Below are 22,554 nucleotides of genomic sequence, written 5' to 3' on the forward strand. Positions count from 1 at the left end.
TGTGAAACTGTGTGAAGTTTTTGTTATTTTCTCCCAACACAATCTTAAATGACCCCGTGTCCAAGACACTGTAAAGGTTCTTCTGAACAGCAAACTCCTATTTGTCAACCACCTTATGGGTTTCATCTAATTATTGAGGGATGAAATACAGCTTAATATTTTCACCCTCCCCATATATATCATCAAACATGTAGGTTGGCAACAGGGCAGAAACACTAATTTAATGATGTAGAATCACTAATACTTCTATATGAGAAATGAAATACTTTAGATCACACAGTTTTTGTGACTCAAAATGAGTTGGCAATGCCTGTGAACACTGCACACTCCATAGTTTCTTGAATTAACCCAAATAAATCATGGCAATTAGAGCAGCGAATTTTTGTAGATACTTACGAAACCAAATATGTAGATAAAGCAATGGGTATCACTGTGACAATAATAGCCTTCATTAACTCTAAATAAAATATAAAAGTTACAGTATTTCACGAGCTTCAAATACTGCTGGTGTCTCCAAGAATATGATGTGCCACGAGATCGTGACATATTATCAAGCTACTGAAATTAGTTTTCTTAATTTCGTTAGATTCGCTGAATGCAGTTCCTTGATCGTATGTCTAATGGCACATGAGCCATCCATTTGGCGGACAGAGACTCCAGGGAAAAAGATGTAGCAGTGCATTACATTCTATTCTTTGCAAGAAATAGTATAAGACTTCAGACTGAACTTCATTTAGTAATTTTGTATGTTATTATGCTGTATCATCAAGTTAGTTGGTGCACCATTTTTACAGGTGCAATGTGGCCAAGAATTACTATTAAACTTTGAGACAATATTTACCACCAAGAAGTAGAAACTGCAAGGTCAAAAGTTTACAATAAGGCATCAATGTTATTCATTGGAGTTATCTCTCCTTTGATGTCCATGGTACTACAGAACCCAAAATATTTTGAAAATGAGCCTAATATTTCCCATTTTATCTACTTATGTACATGCTACCCAGCACTGCACAACTAAAATACACTTTATAAACACAATAATTACCACTAACATGCATACTTATACAGCACATAAAATGACTTCGAAACTATAGATCACTTTATTTCCTTTGTGCAAGTTTTAAGCTCGAAATGCGATAAACTATCATGAAATCTGAATCCTTTATTTGTAGCTTAAGTCAACAGAATACTTTCAGCACTTTACGCAGCTAACAAAGTTTTCCAGAAATTATATCAAGATTTAATCCAGGCACCACTAACAGACCTCTATGATTATTAATGTGTTCTAAAGGTATTTACCCATATTATTTCCAAACCAATTAATCTTTATAATTAGTATGACAAATGGAGAGAACCTTAAGGCAGAACCAAAATTATACACTGCACAATCAAGTGAAAATTACCTTGTCAAATCCCACAAGCAAGAATTGTATAGCAGCACATCAGGAGCTTTCTTACGGCCTTTCTTTATATCAGTCATCAGCTGTTCAACGGCAACATTATAACATCTTGTAATGAACTGGAACTCAATATGTACATTTGGTTCCTGTAAAGCAAATGTTTCAAAAATCACTGTCATACACTTCTTTAATTGCCATTTAAATGGAAATTTTCTGCCTATTTTGGTGTTATTCCATCTCATCTGCATCATATTTATTCAACAATTATGGTAAGGTAGCACGAGGGTACAGAATTTCTACAGAATTAAATCTGTGACTACTCCCATAAGCATTAGACGTACACGGTTTCTGTACCCTCATCATCGTTTATAAATGAGGAAGCATATCTGTAGTTAATATTATTCTGGGGTTCAAGTTGTTTAAACAATACATTAAAGCATCATTTAATACATTGGACAGTATGTCTTGTGTTATTCATTTGAGGTACTACTCGTGCAGCATGCTGTGGTTAGAATCTGATAGTGGGTCCCTTTATATCACAGCACATAATACGTGGCATGGAGCTTCCACAGCCACACAGCCTGCTTAAGGGGAGATCCTGAGTAGGTGATGACAAGAATCACCAATGAAAAAGCTGTGCAGTATTGATTTGTATGAACCATTTAGGAAAGAACCAGAAGATCGATTCCGTGTAAATAAAATCTCAACTCAGAATGTTTATCTGTATTTGGTCATGTACTAAACTTTGATAGTCATACAACACCCTCTCACTTCCTCCTCCAGAGCACAGGCAGGCAGGCAGAAGTGCATTCCCATGTCACTGTGGCATGTAAGAACTGTCATTGGTTGATCCCACCACAATGAAAATAGAACCTAGGCCGTGCAGCAGGGCTGCACATGAAAAAGAGAATTTCACATGCAGCATGGAGATAAATATTACACTTTATGAAGCCATGGTTTAAAAGATACAATAGTCATTGATAAAAAGACAAGTGCAGTGTTCTACAATATGTTATATTTACACATCATTTGTGATATTGTTTCCACATCAGGAAGATGTACATGAACAGAGTAACTTCAGTTTTATGACAGGCTACCAAGATAAGGATGTAGAGGCTTATCTCACGAGGGGTAAGATAGATACTGCCTACAGGAAAATTAAAGAGACCTTTGGAGAAAAGAGAACCACTTGCATGAATATCAAGAGCTCAGATGGAAACCCAGTTCTAAGCAAAGACGGGAAAGCAGAAAGGTGGAAGGAGTATATAGAGGGTCTATACAAGGGCTATGTTCTTGAGGACAATATTATGAAAATGGAGGAGGTAGATGAAGATGAAATGGGAGATATGATACTGCATGAAGAGTTTGACAGAGCTCTCAAAGACCTGTGTCGAAACAAGGCACCGGGAGTAGGCAACATTATTCCAACAGAACTACTGACAGCCTTGGGAGAGCCAGGACTAACAAAACTCTACCATCTGGTGAGCAAGATGTACGAGACAGGCGAAATTCCCTCAGACTTCAAGAAGAATATAATAATTCCAATCCCAAAGAAAGCAGGTGTTGACAGATGTGAAAATTACTAAACTATCAGTTTAATAAGTCACGGCTGCAAAATACTAATGCCAATTCTTTACAGACGAATGGAAAAACTGGTAGAAGCTGACCTCGGGGAAGATCAGTTTGGATTCCATAGAAATGTTGGAACATTTGAGGCAATACTGACCCTACGACTTATCTTAGAAGGAAGATTAAGGATAGGCAAACCTATGTTTCTAGCATTTGTAGACTTGGAGAAAGCTTTTGACAATGTTGACTGGAATACTGTCCTTCAAATTCTGAAGGTGGCAGTGGTAAAATACAGTGAGCGAAAGGCTATTTACAATTTGTACAGAAACCAGATGGCAGTTATAAGAGTCGAGGGACATGAAAGGGAAGCAGTGGTTGGGAAGGGAGTCAGACAGGGTTGTAGCCTCTCCCCGATGCTATTCGATCTGTATATTGAGCAAGCAGTCAAGGAAACAGAATAAAAGTTCGGAGTAGGTATTAAAATCCATGGAGAAGAAATAAAAACTTTGAGGTTTGCCGGTGACATTGTAATTCTGTCAGAGACAGCAAAGGACTTGGAAGAGCAGTTGACTGGAATGGACAGTGTCTTGAAAGGAGGATATAAGATGAAATCAACAAAAGCAAAATGAGGATAATGGAATGTAGTTGAATTAAAATCGGGTGATGCTGAGGGAATTAGATTAGGAAATGAGACACTTAAAGTAGTAAAGGAGTTTTGCTATTTGGGGAGCAAAATAACTGATGATGGTTGAAGTAGAAAGGATATAAAATGTAGAGTGCCAATGGCAAGGAAAGCATTTCTGAAGAAGAGGAATTTGTTAAGATCAAGTGTAGATTTAAGTGTCAGGATGTCGTTTCTGAAAATATTTGTATGGAGTGTAGCCATGTATGGAAGTGAAACATGGACGATAAATAGTTTAGACAAGAAGAGAATAGAAGCTTTCTAAATGTGGTGCTACAGAAGAATGCTGAAGATTAGGTGGGTAGATCACATAACTAATGAGGAGGTATTGAATAGAATTGGGGAGAAGAGGAGTTTGTGGCACAACTTGACTAGAAGCAGGGATCGTTTGGTAGGACACGTTCTGAGGCATCAAGGGATCACCAATTTGGTACTGGAGGGCACCGTGGAGGGTAAAAATCGTAGAGGGAGACCAAGAGATGAATACACTAAGCAGTTTCAGAAGGATGTAGGCTGCAGTAGGTACTGGGAGATGAAGAAGCTTGCATAGGATAGAGTAGCATGGTGAGTTGCATCAAAACAGTCTCAGGACTGAAGACCACAACAACAACAACAACAACAACAACAACAACCAAGATAAGAGTAATTAATGTTCTACAATAAACAAAATAGTAATTAAGGTATGAAATTTAAATAAAGGCCCCCATTAATGAAGGCACAGGTGTGCTAAAACATGCTTGGGAAAAGTAATCAAGAGTTTCTGTCTTTGAAAAACATACGTATCATATTCCTATCATTACTTCTGCCAGTTCTGTATCTGGGGCATACACAAATCAAGGAATGAACATTGACATCTGAGGTTTACTTTTGATATATGCAACTTGCTCTTCTATCATAAATATTAACCAACTGGTCACCTCAAAATGGCTGCCAAATGTTAGCTGCAAAGTCGATCTAGTGGAAAGAAAGGTGTACCCCCATAGTCAGTAACAGTGACTTTATAGACAATTAAGAAAGACATGCTTTAGGCTTGATAAAACTGATAGCTCCACATCCGAAACCTAGTAGCAATAATAACAATGTTAGTGAATACGAGATAGATATTGAAATGAATATGGACCAAGCAACGATGGTGACAGATTAAATGTAGCAAGGCCTTCCATGAGAAAAATTACCTCAAAACTGACATAGGTTGAAAGCAGAAATTGAAAATACCGCTTCAGTTGTAAATTTCTTTACTTTCACACAACAGGTTTTGGACTGTTATAAGCCGATCTTCAGGTGTCGTAGCACAGTCCGAAACCAGTCACGTGAAAATAAAGAGATTTACAACTGAAGCGGTATTTTCAACCTCTGCTGTAATGCTCAGTTGCGGATGTTCTTCCAGCAGCATAGGCTGGAAGATAAAGGTCCATACTGGTGTACTCAAAGCAAGAAATTTCACGCACGAAAGAGAGATCCAATGGTAAGTGAATGAGGTATGTCATATGCAAATCACTCCACAAGTTATTATTCACTGCAAGCACTGTGAATCGATTCCATACATTCCAGCATTGAAACAACTGCTGTATTTTCATTGCTGGCACACACCTAAACAGTTTTGCTGTCAATATCACAGCAGTCAACATACTAAGGAACAGTGCCATCTCAGTATCTCTTTCTTACACTGTGAGTGGATGCACAAAACCACAAACAAAAAATGTAGAATCTTTCTGTTTAGGGAAAGAATTAATGAAATAATTGTACAAAAGAACACTGGAGCTTGAAAGAAGCTGGCATTTATGCAATGCAAAACATGCTCAGACGTCAGTCCTTCCCTTTGCCTGCAAACATCAACGTACCTCGAACTCAACAATATGAACTTACGGGAATGAGGAAGTAAGTTGATCCCCTCCTCTCTTCCTCCTCCTCCTCTTTCTCCTCGTCTGTAAGAAGAGCTGTTCTGGTAAAAAACAGGATTATGGAAGCAGGCAGAGACATATGGCATATGCTAGCAATCTGCTAATTCCACAATTAAGAGTGGAGAATTAGAGACTGGAAATGCAAGTACGTCCAAGAAATTAAGAAATCACAGAAGCTATAATTATTCCCATCAGTTGTTAAATGACCCAAGAGTTAGTTTCAGCAATGTGCTCCCAGCTAACATAGCTATCCATCATGAACAACGATATTCTGGCTGAAATACTTTCACATTATGCTGAGTCTATGATGCTCATGACAGTCAGGAGAGTGCCTATAATGACAGAATGGGTGACACCATACTCTTGTTGAGGAGTAATTAATTGCTATTATCAATAGCAACTCCCCAACAATGGCTACTGCTCCTGACAGAGAAAAATCTGCATTAATTTGACACAGCTCTCCCTCTGTATCACCATAATGCCAATGGGAAGTGCTCCAGGACATTCTAGGATTGAATTATTATCCAATACTTAATGAAGATCGGGTCTGTATACAGTCACTACCAACAAGTAGACCCCACATCCAGATGGAATGTTAGAAAGGGATATCAGGAATGTTATAAAAAAATTTAAACAGAAGAAATACGAGAATTTCAACAATAGATTAATAAGTTCATCTTCGTAACTAAACAAACAGCTAACATAAGTATCTCTGCTCTAAGGATCAACAATGAAGACAAATTACAGACAGTTGTCTGGTGGAACATAGACTGTCCAGGCCATAGCAAGAAGAAGATTAGCTCTATCTTAATAAAGAAAAAAAAAAAAAACACCAATGCGAGATTGATAAGTTTTTGACAGTACAGGTGAACAGACGCAGAAAGAAAAATTTTTGAAGGTGTATTAAGGGAAAGCTGGTTTCAGTACCGTGATTCAATATGTAAAGTTACCAGTACAACAGAGCTATTTTAAGAGATCAGGTTTTTAGAAGTAATAGATAAAAAAGAATTCCGAGGAGACATATGCATTGGATAGAGCCATTCTTGCACAGAATTATGCCAGCTTGTACCTAAAATAAAGATTTTGTTTCCGTGAGGATCTGCAGCCTCTAAACAGTATTGAATAAAGATTCTGAAGTTGAATGATTGCAGGTGGTTCAACAAAAAGTGTGTGCAAAAGATGGTGATACAAAGGTGCTTGAAGATGACTTGTGGCCAAAATTAGGCAGACACATGATTTAAATCAAAAATGTTTACTTTATAGCCTACGACAGACCATGTTTCCTTTTGTAAAACAAAGATGTTCAATTTCACGGGAATGAAAAAGGTCATTAACTATGTACTTCTTATACAGAACAACTGATTAATCTCTCTCTCTCTCTCTCTCTCTCTCTCTCTCTCTCTCTCTCTCTCTCTCTCTCTCCCCCCCCCCCCCCACCCCCACCCCCACCCCACCCCATCATAAAACTGGGTATTATATTACAGCATGATCCAAAACTTTCCATCTTAAGTACTTCCTGTATTGTGAAGGTTATATGAGAAATATTGTTGGGTGTTTCAGATTCCTGATCTTAAACGAAACAAAGATTCTTCCATCCCATTCACCTACAGGCCAATACCACCATCTTCAAGTTGACACTTGGATAAACTGTTAAAAGTAAGTTAGGGTGGTGGACAGAGAATAATAATATTCTTTCAAAGACCCAGTTTGTATTTTGGAAGAAAAAGAAAGGGTGCTCTTGATAACCACAGGGATTCTGAGAACTGATGTTCAATGGATCATCATTGATGATTATTTTTTGTTCTCTAATATCCAATGATATACATGGAGTTTATAACATGTAAAATTGCAGTGTTGGAAAGAACACAGAAACTTTTTTTCTGATAAAGCATTAGCACTGCAAATGAGTTAAAACACAATTACAAAATCATTGGACCATGGTTAGTCAATAGCATATTCTATCACTGAGCCAATGATAGGACAAAGGCAAGATCTTTACAAATGGTTAATGCCAAGAGTAGCTGTCTTGCAATTAGCTGATCATTTTTGCTTGTATTTATCTGCTTATTCTGTTAAAACAACAAAAGAAATTATGCATCATGGTGTATCAAAGCAGAGAATTTGCCTGAGGGAGAACGATCTGGAGTTAACGTTGGAAAAATAACAGTGATTTTTACATAAAGAAGAATTCCACGTTTTCTCAGTAGTATTAAGCTTAGTGTAATAAATACCTCACTTGGGGCAGAAACATAGATGAATGCAATGAGATGTGTAACTGGCACATGGTGAGGAACTTACCTGAAAACCCTGTTCACCTTACGTAAGATTCTTGAGAGATTTATCTTTGATTGTGAATGTCTACTTTACGGTCTGATGATAAGAAATTCCATAACCAAAACTGACATACTTCAATACTGCTGCCTTTTAATATGCACTGCAGCCATGCTGTTCTTACCAACGAATACTTTTCTTGTTCGCGCCATGAAACAATCTATCACACTAATCATGATAAATGTTTTTCTATGATAAAAGATTATTACATGTAGTACTTCATGTTCAAAATTATACCTTCCACAAGGACTCTGGTGATTCAGTGACCAGTGCTGCCTTGGTGACAGAATGGCAAGTGAGAAATGCAGTGCACACTATTTTACATTTATTATTTCGATCTGATTTGGCGACATGGGGCAATGCCAGAAGGAAATCATATAGATGTGCTGGGGATAACTGGATACAATATTCCATCACCAGCATTCCTTACAGCAGTTAACTTGGTGTCCAACAGACTGGTAAGGACTTGCCAATGATTCCGGATTCCGAATATATCAAGGGCCTTCATAAATTCCACGTGACCTGAAGCCATACGTTTGGTTGTAAATAAGCTGAGATGACAATCCTTTCAATCAATTTGGGTCACAATCCATTTTATACAATGATCCATCTGTTAATTTGACCCCTTTGACAACTTCTTTTTCTCTAAGGCCTCTGGGGTCCTCAGTAAAGCTATATGTTCCCTTTGTTTGACTGAAGTGATGTTCGTTATCGCAGCAGTCACTGAGAAATCAGAAGTGCTGTAACATACTTCCAATGGAAAGGCAGTTGACACCTTTGTGTTTGTGTCCATTTTTGAACATTGTGATGTCATTTTCCCAAAGCTTCAGTGGTAGTCACACCAATCATCCTGATGGAGCCTTCAGATACGTCAACCACCTTTAAAAAAGACCATCTTTAAAAAATGGTTTCAGTAACAACAGTGAACGGTCTGTTACACACGAGAGATAGTCATGAAGTTTTAATTATCATTAAAAAAAAAAATCAAGCTGACCTACAAATGTAACTACAATACGATGCATGTTCCCCAATGATGGATGACTTGAGGAAGACTTTGGCTGCAGAAGTCAGCATTTTTACTGTTTGGTAAACATTTCACCTCAAATTTCACATCACCATTCTCGAAACATCTGCCATGATTGGTTCCTTCATTCACAGATATAGGAAAAGTCATTGGGTGGCAGATCAAGAGAATATGTGTGTGACAAAATTTGATTGCTAAAGAAGCAGCATGCAGAATGTGCCAGGGCACTTTAGAGGAAAAATACTGCCCCTTAAATAGGTTCCCATGATGTTTATCTTGGCAGCCTCCCATAACCTCATCCGAGATTTCAGTAGCATGTTCCTGTGTCATTCTGCCCCCTCAGGGCATAATCTCTTAGCATCGCACCAGGCAATCTCAAAAAAACGCTGCTTTGCTCAACAATGGATGGCCTTTTAAGCATTGGTGAATCCACATGTTCCCACTGCTTGTTTCACTTCTTTGTGTTGGGGTCATAAGACATAAAGCCACCACTCATTCACAGTGAGTGGGCAGCTAAAGAACTCATCTAGACTGGGCTGACACAAATGCAACACTTCCACTACTGCCTCTGGGTGTGAGCACTGGAAGATATCACGAACTGTTCTGTTGCTGTCTCTAATGAGATTTATTGTAACACTAGTATCATCTACAGGAAGAACATTGCTTGCTGAATGTTAAGTGGAAGGTCATTCACATATATAAGGAATAGTAGTGGGTCCAAAATTGTACCCAGTGGGACTCCCTTTCTGGTTTTCTTTTCCCCCCAGTCACAATTTTCTACTTTTCTGACATTGTTTGAATTATTCAGCACAACCTCTTGCATTGTTTGTTAAGTATGATTCAAACCAGTTGTGCATAAATCCACCAATTCCAGAAAACTTGAGTCCTTTCTAGGAGAGTCTTGCAATTTACACAATAAAACGCCTTGGAAACATCAGAAAAAGTACCAACTGGCAAAACACCATTATTTAAGATTTGTGCTATGTGACAAGTGGATGTACAAACAGCGTTCTCTGTCGAGCAACGCTTCTGGAATCCAAAATGTGATATGCTAAGTAAATCATTTCTGTTTAAGTGAGCAACTGTTGCCAAGTAACTTACATTTGCTGATATAGTGGAAAAAGATGTAATTAAGGAAATTGGATGATAATTGTTTCAGACTGTCTTGTCACTTTTCTTACGAAGTAGTTTAATAACTGCATATTGTCACCTGTCTGGAAAAATTCCCTGTGCCACGGATGCGTTGCTTATTTTATTTTATTTTATTTTATTAATTATTCATTCCATAGACCCACAAAAGAGGGGATCCTCCTGGGGGTGGAACATGTCAGATAAACATATTACAAAAATTTAATTACAAGAACTTGAGTTGTATTAATTTTAATGCTTCTCAGGCAAACAGTACAATTATGTACACAAATTAAAATTAAAGTTCTAATATTTACAGGTTTAATACTTACATATGCTTTCATTAAGTCCATCATTCACACAGTAGCTAGTTACTTGGCTGTTACAACCAAGTATTGTCAAAAATTAAAGTATAATAAATTTTCATTAAAATGATCTACTGCACTTGTTGTGAAATTCATGGATGGAGTAGGAGGAGTTAGCCACCAAAAATCATTTTAATTTTTGTTTAAATTGTGCCTTGGCTGAAACAAAACTCTTAATGGTTGCTGGTAACTTATTGAAAATATGCATTGCTGAATACTGGACTCCTTTCTGGGCAAGAGTACGTGATTTTTAATCTTTATGGATATTGTTCTTATTCCTAGTATTGACACTGTGTACTAAGCAGTTAGTTGGAAAAAGAGATGTATTATTTACAACAAACTTCATTAAGGAATAAATATACTGAGAAGCTGTGGTTAGTATGCCCAATTCTTTGAATAGGTTTTGACATGACGTTCTTGGATTTACACTACACATTACTCTTACTATACGCTTCTGTACTGTAAAAACTTTTTCTCGGTTTGTGGAATTACCCCAAAATATGATACCATATGGCATAATGGAGTGAAAATAAGCAAAATATGCCAGTTTTTTTTATATTTATATCTCCTATGTCTGACACCTTCGCATTGCAAACACAGACTTGTTTAGGCACTTTCGCAGTCCGTTAGTATGTCACTCCCAACTGAATTTATTATCAAGTTGTAATCCCAAGAATTTTACACTCTGAACTTCTCCTATTTCCATGTAGGCATATTTTATACACACACTAGAAGGAAATCTCTTCGAAGTTCTGAACTGCATATAGTGGGTCTTTTCAAAGTTTAATGACAGTGAATTGGCTATTAACCACTTGTGGGTTTTTTAGGTTAGAGAATTCCCTCCCTAGGCCCGACAAGACGCCTCCTGAAATACGACAAGGCAGTAGTAGGCAAAATGCAACAGGCAATAACAATATAAATGTGGTAATAGTAAACTGCAGTAGTGTCTATACTAAGGTCCCAGAACTGCTCTCATTAATAAATGGTCACAATGCCTACATCGTACTAAGGACAGAAAATAGGCTGAAACCAGATGTAAACAGTAATGAAATTCTAAACTCAGATTGGAATGTATACCGCAGAGACAGGCTGGACAGTGAAGGAGGAGCCGTGTCTATAGCGATAAAAAGTGCAATAGTCTCAAAGGAAATTGACGGAGATCAGAAATGTGAAATAATTTGGGTGAAGGTCACGGTTAAAGCAGGCTCAAACATGGTAATTGGATGTCTTTATAGGCCCCTTGGCTCAGCAGCTGTTGAGGCAGAGCACCTGAAGGAAAATTTGGAAAATATTTCGAGTAGATTTAACAACCATGTTATAGTTCTGGGTGGAGATTTTAATTTGCCGGATATAGACTGGGAGACTCAGACGTTAATAACGGGTGGCAGGGACAAAGAACCCAGTGAAATTTTTTTAAGTGTATTACCTGAAAACTACCTTGATCAGTTAAACAGAGAACCGACTCGTGGTGATAACATATTAGACTTCCTGGTGACAAACAGACCCGAACTATTTGAAACAGTTAGCACAGAACAGGGAATCAGCGATCATAAAGTGGTTTACTGCATCGATGATTTCAGCCATAAACAGAAATAATAAAAAAGGAGGGAAGATTTTTCCGTTTAGCAAAAGTGACAAAAAGAAGATTTCAGCGTACTTGACGGCTCAACACAAAAGTTTTGTCTCAAGTACAGATAGTGTTGAGCATCATGGACAAAGTTCAAAACCTTTGTACGATATGCATTAGATGAGTATGTGCCAACCAAGATCGTAAGAGATGGAAAAGAGCCACCGTGGTACAACAACAGAGTTAGAAAACTGCTGCGAAAGCAAAGAGAACTTCACAGCAAACATAAACATAGCCAAAGACAAAAATTACACGAAGCAAAATGTAGTGTGAGGAGGGCTATGCAAGAGGCATTCAACGAATTCGAAAGTAAAGTTCTATGTACTGACTTGGCAGAAAATCCTAAGAAATTTTGGTTTTATGTCATAGCGGTAGGTGGATCAAAACAAAACATCCAGACACTCTGTGACCAAAATGGTACTGAAACAGAGGATGACAGATTAAAGGCCGAAATACTAAATGCCTTTTTCCAAAGCTGTTTCACAGAGGAAGACTGCACTGTAGTTCCTTCTCTAGATTGTCACACAGATGACAAAATGTTAGATATCGAAATAGACGACAGAAGGATAGAAAAACAATTAAAATCGCTCAAAAGAGTAAAGGCTGCTTGACCTGATCGGATACCAGTTCAATTTTACACAGAGTACACGAAAGAACTTGTCCCCCTTCTTGCAGTACCGTAGGTCTCTAGAAGAGTGTAGCATTCCAAAGGATTGGAAAAGGGCACAAGTCATCCCCATTTTCAAGAAGGGATGTCGAACAGATGTGCAGAACTATAGACCAATATCTCTAACGTTGATTAGTTGTCGAATTTTGGAACACATATTATGTTCGAGTATAATAACTTTTCTGGAGACTAGAAATTTACTCTGTAGGAATCAGCATGGGTTTCGAAAAAGACGATCTTGTGAAACCCAGCTCACGCTATTTGTCCACCAGACTCAGAGGGCCATAGACACAGGTTCCAAGGTAGATGCCATGTTTCTTGACTTCCGCAAGGCGTTTTATACAATTCCCCACAGTCGTTTAATGAACAAAGTAAGAGCATATTGGCTATCAGACCAATTATGTGATTGAAGAGTTCCTAGATAACAGAACGCAGCATGTCATTCTCAAAGGAGACAAGTCTTTCAAAGTAAGAGTGTTTTCAGGTGTGCCGCAGGGGAATGTAGTAGGACCGTTGCTATTCATAATATACATAAATGACCTTGTGGACAACATCGGAAGTTCATGGAGGCTTTTTGGGCATGATGCTGTAGTATATCGAGAGGTTGCAACAATGGAAAATTGTACTGAAATGCAGGAGGATCTGCAACGAATTGACGCATGGTGCAGGGAATGGTAATTGACTCTCAATGTAGACAAGTGTAATGTGCTGCATATACACAGAAAGAAAGATCCTTTATCATTTAGCTACCATATAGCAGGTCAGCAACTGGAAGCAGTTAATTCTATAAATTATCTGGGAGTAGGCATTAGGAGTGATTTAAAACGGAATGATCATATAAAGTTGATCATTGGTAAAGCAGATGCCAGACTGAGATTCATTGGAAGAATCCTAAGGAAATGCAATCCAGAAACAAGGGAAGTAGGTTACAGTATACTTGTTCGCCCACTGCTTGAATATTGCTCACCGGTGTGGGATCCGTACCAGATAGGGTTGATAGAAGAGAGAGAGAAGATCCAGCGGAGAGCAGCATACTTCGTTACAGGATCATTTAGTAATCGCGAAAGAGTTACGGAAATGATAGATAAACTCCAGTGGAAGACTCTGCAAGAGAGATGCTCAGTAGCTCGGTACAGCTTTTGTTGAAGTTTCGATAACATACCTTCACTGAGAAGTCAAGTAGTATATTGCTCTCTCCTACGTTTATCTCGCGAAGAGACCGTGAGGATAAAATCAGAGAGATTAAAACTCACACAGAGGCATACCGACAATCTTTCTTTCCACAAACAATATAAGACCGGAATAGAAGGGAGAACCAACAGAGGTACTCAGAGTACCCTCCACCACACACCGTCAGGTGGCTTGCAGAGTATGGATGTAGATGTTATTAATGTCAGTAAAAATTTGATTAGCTGCTCTTTCTAAATTTATATATGATTTACTATTTATTGCAATGTTTGTATCATCTTCAAATAAGACAAACTTGGCATCTGGTAATGTAACAGATGACAGGTCATTAATATACACAACAAAAAGTAGTGGACCTAATATGGAGCCTTGGGAAACACCACATGTAATTTCTTCCCAGTTAGATGATGTCTGATTGCCTACTGCTGAAGTGTTACGTAATGACACCCTTTGTTTTCTATTAGTAGAATATAACTGAAACCAATTTGCAGCACTACCAGTGATGCCATAATATTTTAATTTACTTAAAAGAATGCTGTGATTCACACAATCAAAAGCCTTTGACAGGTCACAGAATATGCCAGTTGCCTCTAATGTCTAATGAATTAAGGACATTTTCACTGTATGTGTAGATAGCCTTCTCAATATCAGAACCCTTAAGAAACCCAAACTGTGGCTTTGACAGTATGTTATTTTCACCAAGGTGCTTAAGTAGACACTTGAACATAACCTTTTCAAAGATTTTTAAAAAAGCTGCCAAAAGTGAGATCGGTCGGTAATTTGATGGCATTTCTTTGTCCCCTTTCTTGTGGAAAGCATATTTAAGCCAGTCCGGGAATGTTCCTGTGATAAGTGATTGATTACACAAATAACTTAAGATATGACTAAGCTCACATGAACACTCTTTTATTAACTTTGTTGATATGTTATCATAACCACTAGAATGCTTTGATTTCAAGGACTTTATGATGGATTCATTTGTTTGGGTGAAGTAAGTGTCAATTCCACTTTACTGAGGTTGCTTGTGTGCTCTGGTCTGATATTCCATTGCATCATTTACTGAACCTGAGAACCCCATGCTACCAGTGAGAGGAACAAACTATTTGTTTAAATTGTTTGCAACACAACATGCGTTTGTTACCAGGGTTTCATTTATTTATAGAGCTATTCGCTCCTCCTCTTTTTGTTCCTACCTGTCTCCGACTTAACTATATCCCATATTGTTTTTATTTTATTGCTGGATGTATTTATCTTCTTCTCATAATGGAGGTGTTTGGATTTCTGGATAACCTACTTCAATATTTTGCAGTAATTTTTGTAATGAGCTATGATGCTTGTATCAAAGGTGTCCCTACATATCAGATAGTGTTTCCTTTTTGTCTCACATGATATCTTTATACCTTGTGTGACCCATGGTTTCTTAGTAGACTTCTGCTTAATTTGAGTTATCTTCAGGGAAAAACAATTTTCAAATAAGGTGCTAACTTTATTAATGAATATTTTGTATTTTGCATTTGTGTCTTGGCTGCTGTAAACATCCATCCAATTAATTTATTCGAGCAATCTCCAAAATTTCTCAGTTTTTGACTGTTTTATTGGCCTTCTGTACTCAGTTCTGATAGCTGTTTTACCCTGACAATTTTCAAAATTTAATGTTAGGTGTTGCATGTCATGGTCAGATAGCCCATTAACTACTGGTTTTGTGATGTGGCTTAGTTGCCTAGAATTGTCTATAAAGACATTATCAATGGTAGTCTTAGAACCCTAGTTGGGACTTTTACAGTAGAAACTAAATTGAATGACAATGTAACTGATTTCAATAACTGTTCACTGACAGTGTTTTTCAGGACATCTATATTAAAATCACCAGCAACCACTAGCTCTTTGGTTTTTAATTTTAGGACATTACTTATTAAGTTCGAACAACTTTTCAGAATTTTATCAGCTTCACATGAGCTTCTCTTTTTCATAAGTTTTATAGTTCTATTACATTCAGTGAGCGATGTCGCTGCTACTTCCAGTTTTTTTAAAGTTTTGTGGAACAAAGTTTTTACTATATTCTCTCGCTTCTTGAACTGAACCATTTAATCCTTTGCTTGCAGGTACATTTAAAAAGTACTTGCAACTTATAAATTATCAGTCACAACATTATCATTTAGTTTAACTGTTACAGAAGCTTGTACACTGAGTGGCTATCCTGTCTCCCATTTGACTGTGTCCCATATAGCTTTAATCTTATTATCTGCATTAGTTACTTGTGTTAGGAAATGCAAACTTCTGGACATTTTAATGACTTTCCATACTTGTAGTATACAAGTAATGTTCGATCTTTATTTACTCTGGCCTTTACATAAATTTTCCTCTCTCCTACATAAGGTTCTAATTCCCTGAGCCATTGTATCCTCTTCTTGTTAACAAGCCTCTGAACTGCTTTGTATGAACCAGTCAGGGTTGTAAGGTGCCATTCTGTTTATTTATGTTACTTGCACATCATGATCATATAGTCCATTAGCAATTGGGTACATGTGAATTGTCTCAGCCTGAGCACTGTCTATAAAAAATGTTATCAACCGATTTCTTACTGTTTTGCTGCATATGAGTTTGAAAACTGACTACTGAAATTAGATTCAAACAGCCAAATAATAATTTTAGTTAATTTTTCCCATCCACATCTTTCAATATATTTACACCGAAATCTCCACAAACTGTTTCTTCTTGTCTGACAGGCAGCTCAATAACACATCTAGATTTCTCATAAATAGCTGAAAGTTTCCTAGAGGTGATCTGTAACTAACACAAATATCAGAGTATTCTGCAGTACCAACTCTCCAAGCACACGTGTCTAGGTTCTGATCAACACAAAAACTATTCGTTTCAATATTTGTGACAGTTTCAACTTTTACATGCGTTGCAACTCCTCCTTTTTCCATGTTAACTCTACATAAAAATTCTGCAAGTCTATAATCCCTGACATTTAACTTCTCCATCCCTGTGGTTACATGGTGTTCAAAGGGGCACAGAACATGTATCATTTCAGAATTTTCCACATCTGCCAGGCACACAATCTACTCATCTATCTTGTTTTTCAACCCTTTACTGTTCTGATGAAATAAATAATTTTTCTGATACATGTTACACATATTATGGTGTTGTACTGCACTAATTTCTTTCACTACTTTGTCTGTAATATTACTCCAACCTTAAAAAAATGTTCCTTTTGATTCCAGTAATCAAAGGGATATTGTCTTGTGTACTTTTAGCCCCTATTATACTTTCTGTACAGTGTTCAGCTAATCTTTCCTTCCCTCTTCTACTCAAAAGGAGGTCATGAATAGTGTATCCCTATCTCCCATCACAGCAACAGGCACAGCACAGATATGAGACATTGTTTCAGTCCAAAGCAATGTGCTCAGCTCTTTGTACACACAGCTAACAGCCACATTAACCCAAGGCTGGTCATGTCACTGCAAAACTTTGGCACCCTACAAGAGTGTGCTTTTGCTGATTCTATTTCACTAAAGTCACCTTTAATGTTATCTTCTCAGTTGCTAGCCAGGCTGTTTCCTGCTCCTCCTACTGTAAGTAACTTATCCTCACCTTCAAAATCTCTGCACCCGGTCCGTATGTTCTGCGTCACCTGGCTAACCTAGACTATGTTTCACGATGCTTGTGACCTGGTATTATACGCCTAGCTTTTTCTATAGCAATTGGCCTACACCCCTAGTAGCAAGACTTTTCTTTCTACATGATTTTTCTACCAATCTAGTCTTAAAGTCATTCAGAAGTTAATAGAGGCATGTAGTTAACAGATATGCGATTCAGTATGTCATTTTTCAATTCCTGGAAAATATTATATGGGTGTTGAAAAATGCTTACATCACATTTCTGTGACCCACTGGGAAGCTAATTGTGGCCTTAAATGATTCCCAGGACTGTATGCTTTCTAATCAAATAAAGATATTAATGTATTTTCTATGAATTGACACAAATAAATCTGGAATCAAAATACTTTCAACTGTGCTTAAAAAAAGGATCATTCCTAATCAATACATCCCGGTCTGGCACCCACTGGCTCAAATTTTAATGAAACTTTTTTTGCTTGTTAATTTTGCTGTGGTGATATTTCTTCCACATATTTCACATAATTTTTGAGGGGACAAAAATTGTAATGTTTTCGAAAAGCATACATAAACATACTGGAAGATTCCTGTCTGGATTGTATTAGTTTAGAAAAGAAATATAACTTAGCTTATTTGCAACAGATCACTGTCACATTTTTTCAGATACCAAAGAAAGGATGTATATTTATGGGAAAAAATTATTTAATAGCTCTGTTCTATTTCTGAGAATATAGAAAATGAACTTAAATTGTTATGGCCCAAATAATTATTTATTAAATATGCAAAATATTTTCAGACAGACCTGATCATGCCTTTTATTTTTAAATTGAGTCGCATCAAAGACGACTGATTACATACAAAAACAGGAAGGGGGTTTGACAGGCATCAGACTTTCATTTACTTATTTCAGAATTGCATATCATTGCTCAGAAGTTCACTTGAAACACGTTACGTAGTCTGATAAGTTTTAATAGAGAGTGCGTTCATAAAGTTTCAAGACTTGTCTCTGAACAAAAAATATATTACACATTTTTGTACAGCAAACTAAAAGTCCTCAAAATATGACCCTTAGGTATCAACACACAGCTACTAGTATTTTTTCAATTGTTCCTAGGCTTCCTGGAATTCTTCATGTAGCAAGTTGTCAAGGGACCTTTTCAAAGCTACCGGGACAAGAGAAATCATATCAAATTGCTTGCCTTTCCAGTCTCTCTTGATTCACACTAACAAAGAGAAGTCCCCGGGAACTAGGTCATGGCCACAGGGAGGCTTCAGCAGCGATGTCATGTTGACCTTGGCTGTTGGCGAATGACATGTGAGAGGACTCGTTTTCATTGTGAAGAACTCCATCATCTGATCCCAGGGCATACGTGGCAGACTTGGTGGACTCCATCCTTCAAACAGCGGAGCACTCCAGCTTAAAACTGACCTGTGACAGTCGGTCTCACAGGAACAAATGCACTTCCACCAAAATCTTCATCAGTTTGGCTTGCTGAAGGTCTCCCAGCATAGTTGTCGTCTTTCACATCCTTGCAACTCTTTGAATGTCTCATGCCACATGAAAACCATTGATCGTGACATTGCTGCTTCTTTATAGGCCTCTCAAATCACATCAAAACCTCTGCAGTAATTTTGTTCAGTTCCACACAGACTTTATCGAATAATGCTGCTCCAAATAATGCTGCATGTTTGACTCTCCAAGTGTTCGAAGGGGGTCGCCAAAACTTACTTGTGCCACTAGCAATCTGCTCACTTCAACATCTCTGAGGCAACAGCCACTTAGCGGACACCCCCCACTACTTCAACTTGTCTGTGGAACCGCTCTGCACACGCTCCTCTACTCAGGAAAAAAACAGTGTTGTAAATGTCCCACGTTTTGTAAAAATAATTAAGAATCAGGGACTAAAGTTCTAACTTTAATTGAAATATTTTCATTATTAATGATAACTTCATACAGGAGTGTTAAATGAGGATATTTAAGTAACAATTATTCTAGGTAGGCAAATGCTTAAATTCAAAATATACATGTTCAGCAGTCAAGATTCTTGGGAGTTCTCAGGCGAAAATTTTAATTATGTATCTTTTCTAGTCCACTGTGTCAAATTAGATTTTGTAAACTTCATATTTTTTTACTGGAGTAATACATTCTTCCTAATGTGCTTGACGCAGGTACACCAACAGTACATAAAATGTTTTTTAAAGGTACAAAATAAGTTATCTTTCCCATGCCAAAAGAACTACACTGCTGGTCTAGGTGGGTGGAGAAGAAGTAGTTCAGCATCTTTTTCTTCATCACATACATTCTGAGTGAGTGAGTGAGTGTGTGTGTGTGTGTGTGTGTGTGTGTGTGTGTGTGTGTGTGACAAGTTTTTAAAGCCTTTTTCTATTTTTATATTCAGCAGCTTTACTGTATGGTTAAATGATGATGGCGTTCTCTTGGGTAAAATATTTCGGAGGTAAAATAGTCCCCCATTCGGATCTCCGGGCGGGGACTACTCAGGAGAACGTCATTATCAGGAGACAGAAAACTGGCATTCTACGGATCGGAGCGTGGAATGTCAGATCCCTTAATCGGGCAGGTAGGTTAGAAAATTTAAAAAGGGAAATCGATACGTTTAAGTTAGATATAGTGGGAATTAGCGAAGTTCGGTGGCAGGAGGAACAAGACTTTTGGTCAGGTGAATACAGGGTTATAAATACAAAATCAAATAGGGGTAATGCAGGAGTAGGTTTAATAATGAATAAAAAAATAGGAGTGCGGGTAAGCTACTACAAACAGCATAGTGAACGTATTATAGTGGCCAAGATAGACACGAAGCCCATGCCTACTACAGTAGGCAGATGATGAAATGTATTAATGAAATGTATGATGAGATAAAAGAAATTATTCAGGTAGTGAAGGGAGACGAAAATTTAATAGTCATGGGTGACTGGAATTCGACAGTAGGAAAAGGGAGAGAAGGAAACATAGTAGGTGAATATGGATTGGGGGGAAGAAATGAAACAGGATGTCGCCTGGTAGAATTCTGCACACAGCATAACTTAATCATAGCTAACACTTGGTTCAAGAATCATAAAAGAAGGTTGTATACATGGAAGAAGCCTGGAGATACTGACAGGTTTCAGATAGATTATGTAATGGTAAGACAGAGATTTAGAAACCAGGTTTTAAATTGTAGGACATTTCCAGGGGCAGATGTGGACTCTGACCACAATCTATTGGTTATGAACTGTAGATTAAAACTGAAGAAACTGCAAAAAGGTGGGAATTTAAGGAGATGGGACCTGGATTAACTGACTAAACCAGAGGTAGTACAGAGTCTCAGGGAGAGCGTAAGGGAACAAATGGCAGGAATGGTGGAAAGAAATACAGTAGAAGACGAATGGGTAGCTCTGAGGGATGAAGTAGTGAAGGCAGCAGAGGATCAAGTAGGTAAAAAGACGAGGGCTAGTAGAAATCCTTGGGTAACAGAAGAAATATTGAATTTAATTGATGAAAGGAGAAAATATAAAAATGCAGTAAATGAAGCAGGCAAAAAGGAATACAAACGTCTCAAAAATGAGATTGACATGAAGTGGAAAATGGCTAAGCAGTCGTGGCTAGAGGACAAATGTAAGGATGTAGAGGCTTATTTCACTAGGGGTAAGATAGATACTGCCTACAGGAAAATTAAAGAGACCTTTGGAGAAAAGACAGCCACTTGTATGAATATCAAGAGCTCAGATGGAAACCCAGTTCTAAGCAAAGAGGGGAAACCAGAAAGGTGGAAGGAGTATATAGAGGGTCTATACAAGGGTGATGTACTTGAGGACAATATTATGGAAATGGAAGAGGATGTAGATGAAGATGAAATGGGAGATACGATACTGCATGAAGGGTTTGACAGAGCACTAAAAGACCTGAGTCGAAACAAGGCCCCGGGAGTAGACAACATTCCATTAGAACTACTGACGGCCTTGGGAGAGCCAGTCCTGACAAAACTCTACCATCTGGTGAGCAAGATGTACAAGACAGGCGAAATATCCTCAGACTTCAAGAAGAATATAATAATTCCAATCCCAAAGAAAGCATGTGTTGACAGATGTGAAAATTACTGAACTATCAGTTTAATAAGTCACAGCTGCAAAACACTAATGAGAATTATTTACAGACGAATGGAAAAACTGGTAGAAACCGACCTCGGGGAAGATCAGTTTGGATTCCGTAGAAATGTTGGAACACGTGAGGCAATACTGACCTTACGACTTATCTTAGAAGGAAGATTAAGGAAAGGCAAACCTATGTTTCTAGCATTTGTAGACTTAGAGAAAGCTTTTGACAATGTTGACTAAAATACTCTCTTTCAAGTTCTAAAGGTGGCAGGGGTAAAATACAGGGAGCAAAAGGCTATTTACAATTTGTACAGAAACCAGATGGCAGTTATAAGAGTCGAGGGGCATGAAAGGGAAGCAGTGGTTGGGAAGGGAGTCAGACAAGGTTGTAGCCTCTCCCCGACGTTATTCAATCTGTATATTGAGCTAGCAGTCAAGGAAACAAAAGAAAAATTTGGAGTAGGTATTAAAATCCAGGGAGAAGAAATGAAAACTTTGAGGTTTACCGTTGACATTGTAATTTTGTCAGAGACAGCAAAGGACTTGGAAGAGCAGTTGAACGGAATGGACAGTGTTTTGAAAGGAGGATATAAGATGAACATCAACAAAGGCAAAACGAGGATAATGGAATGTAGTCGAGTTAAGTCGTGTGATTCTGAGGGAATTAGATTAGGAAATGAGACACTTAAAGTAGTAAAGGAGTTTTGCTATTTGGGGAACAAAATAACTGATGATGGTCGAAGTAGAGAGGATATAAAATGTAGACTGGCAATGGCAAGGAAAGTGTTTCTGAAGAAGAGAAATTTGTTAACGTCGAGTATAGATTTAAGGGTCAGGAAGTCATTTCTGAAAGTATTTGTATGGAGTGTAGCCATGTATGGAAGTGAAACATGGACGATAAACAGTTTGGACAAGAAGAGAATAGAAGCTTTCGAAATGTGGTGCTACAGAAGAATGTTG

At 37.8% G+C, this 22,554-nt stretch overlaps 1 protein-coding gene across 3 annotated transcripts in view; it reads right to left on the bottom strand.

Annotated features, from left to right (window-relative positions):
- Nucleotides 1-22,554, bottom strand: part of LOC124612802 (PC-esterase domain-containing protein 1A-like) — a 260,996-nt gene that overhangs the window by 101,282 nt on the left and 137,160 nt on the right. For all 3 annotated transcript variants that reach the window (XM_047141219.1, XM_047141217.1, XM_047141218.1), the window contains one exon: nucleotides 1,404-1,546. In XM_047141219.1, the coding sequence (XP_046997175.1) occupies nucleotides 1,404-1,546 (143 nt within the window). The remainder of the gene's footprint in view (nucleotides 1-1,403; nucleotides 1,547-22,554) is intronic.

The sequence above is a fragment of the Schistocerca americana genome, chromosome 4 (assembly GCF_021461395.2).
Source record: "Schistocerca americana isolate TAMUIC-IGC-003095 chromosome 4, iqSchAmer2.1, whole genome shotgun sequence".
Classification (NCBI taxonomy): domain Eukaryota; kingdom Metazoa; phylum Arthropoda; class Insecta; order Orthoptera; family Acrididae; genus Schistocerca; species Schistocerca americana.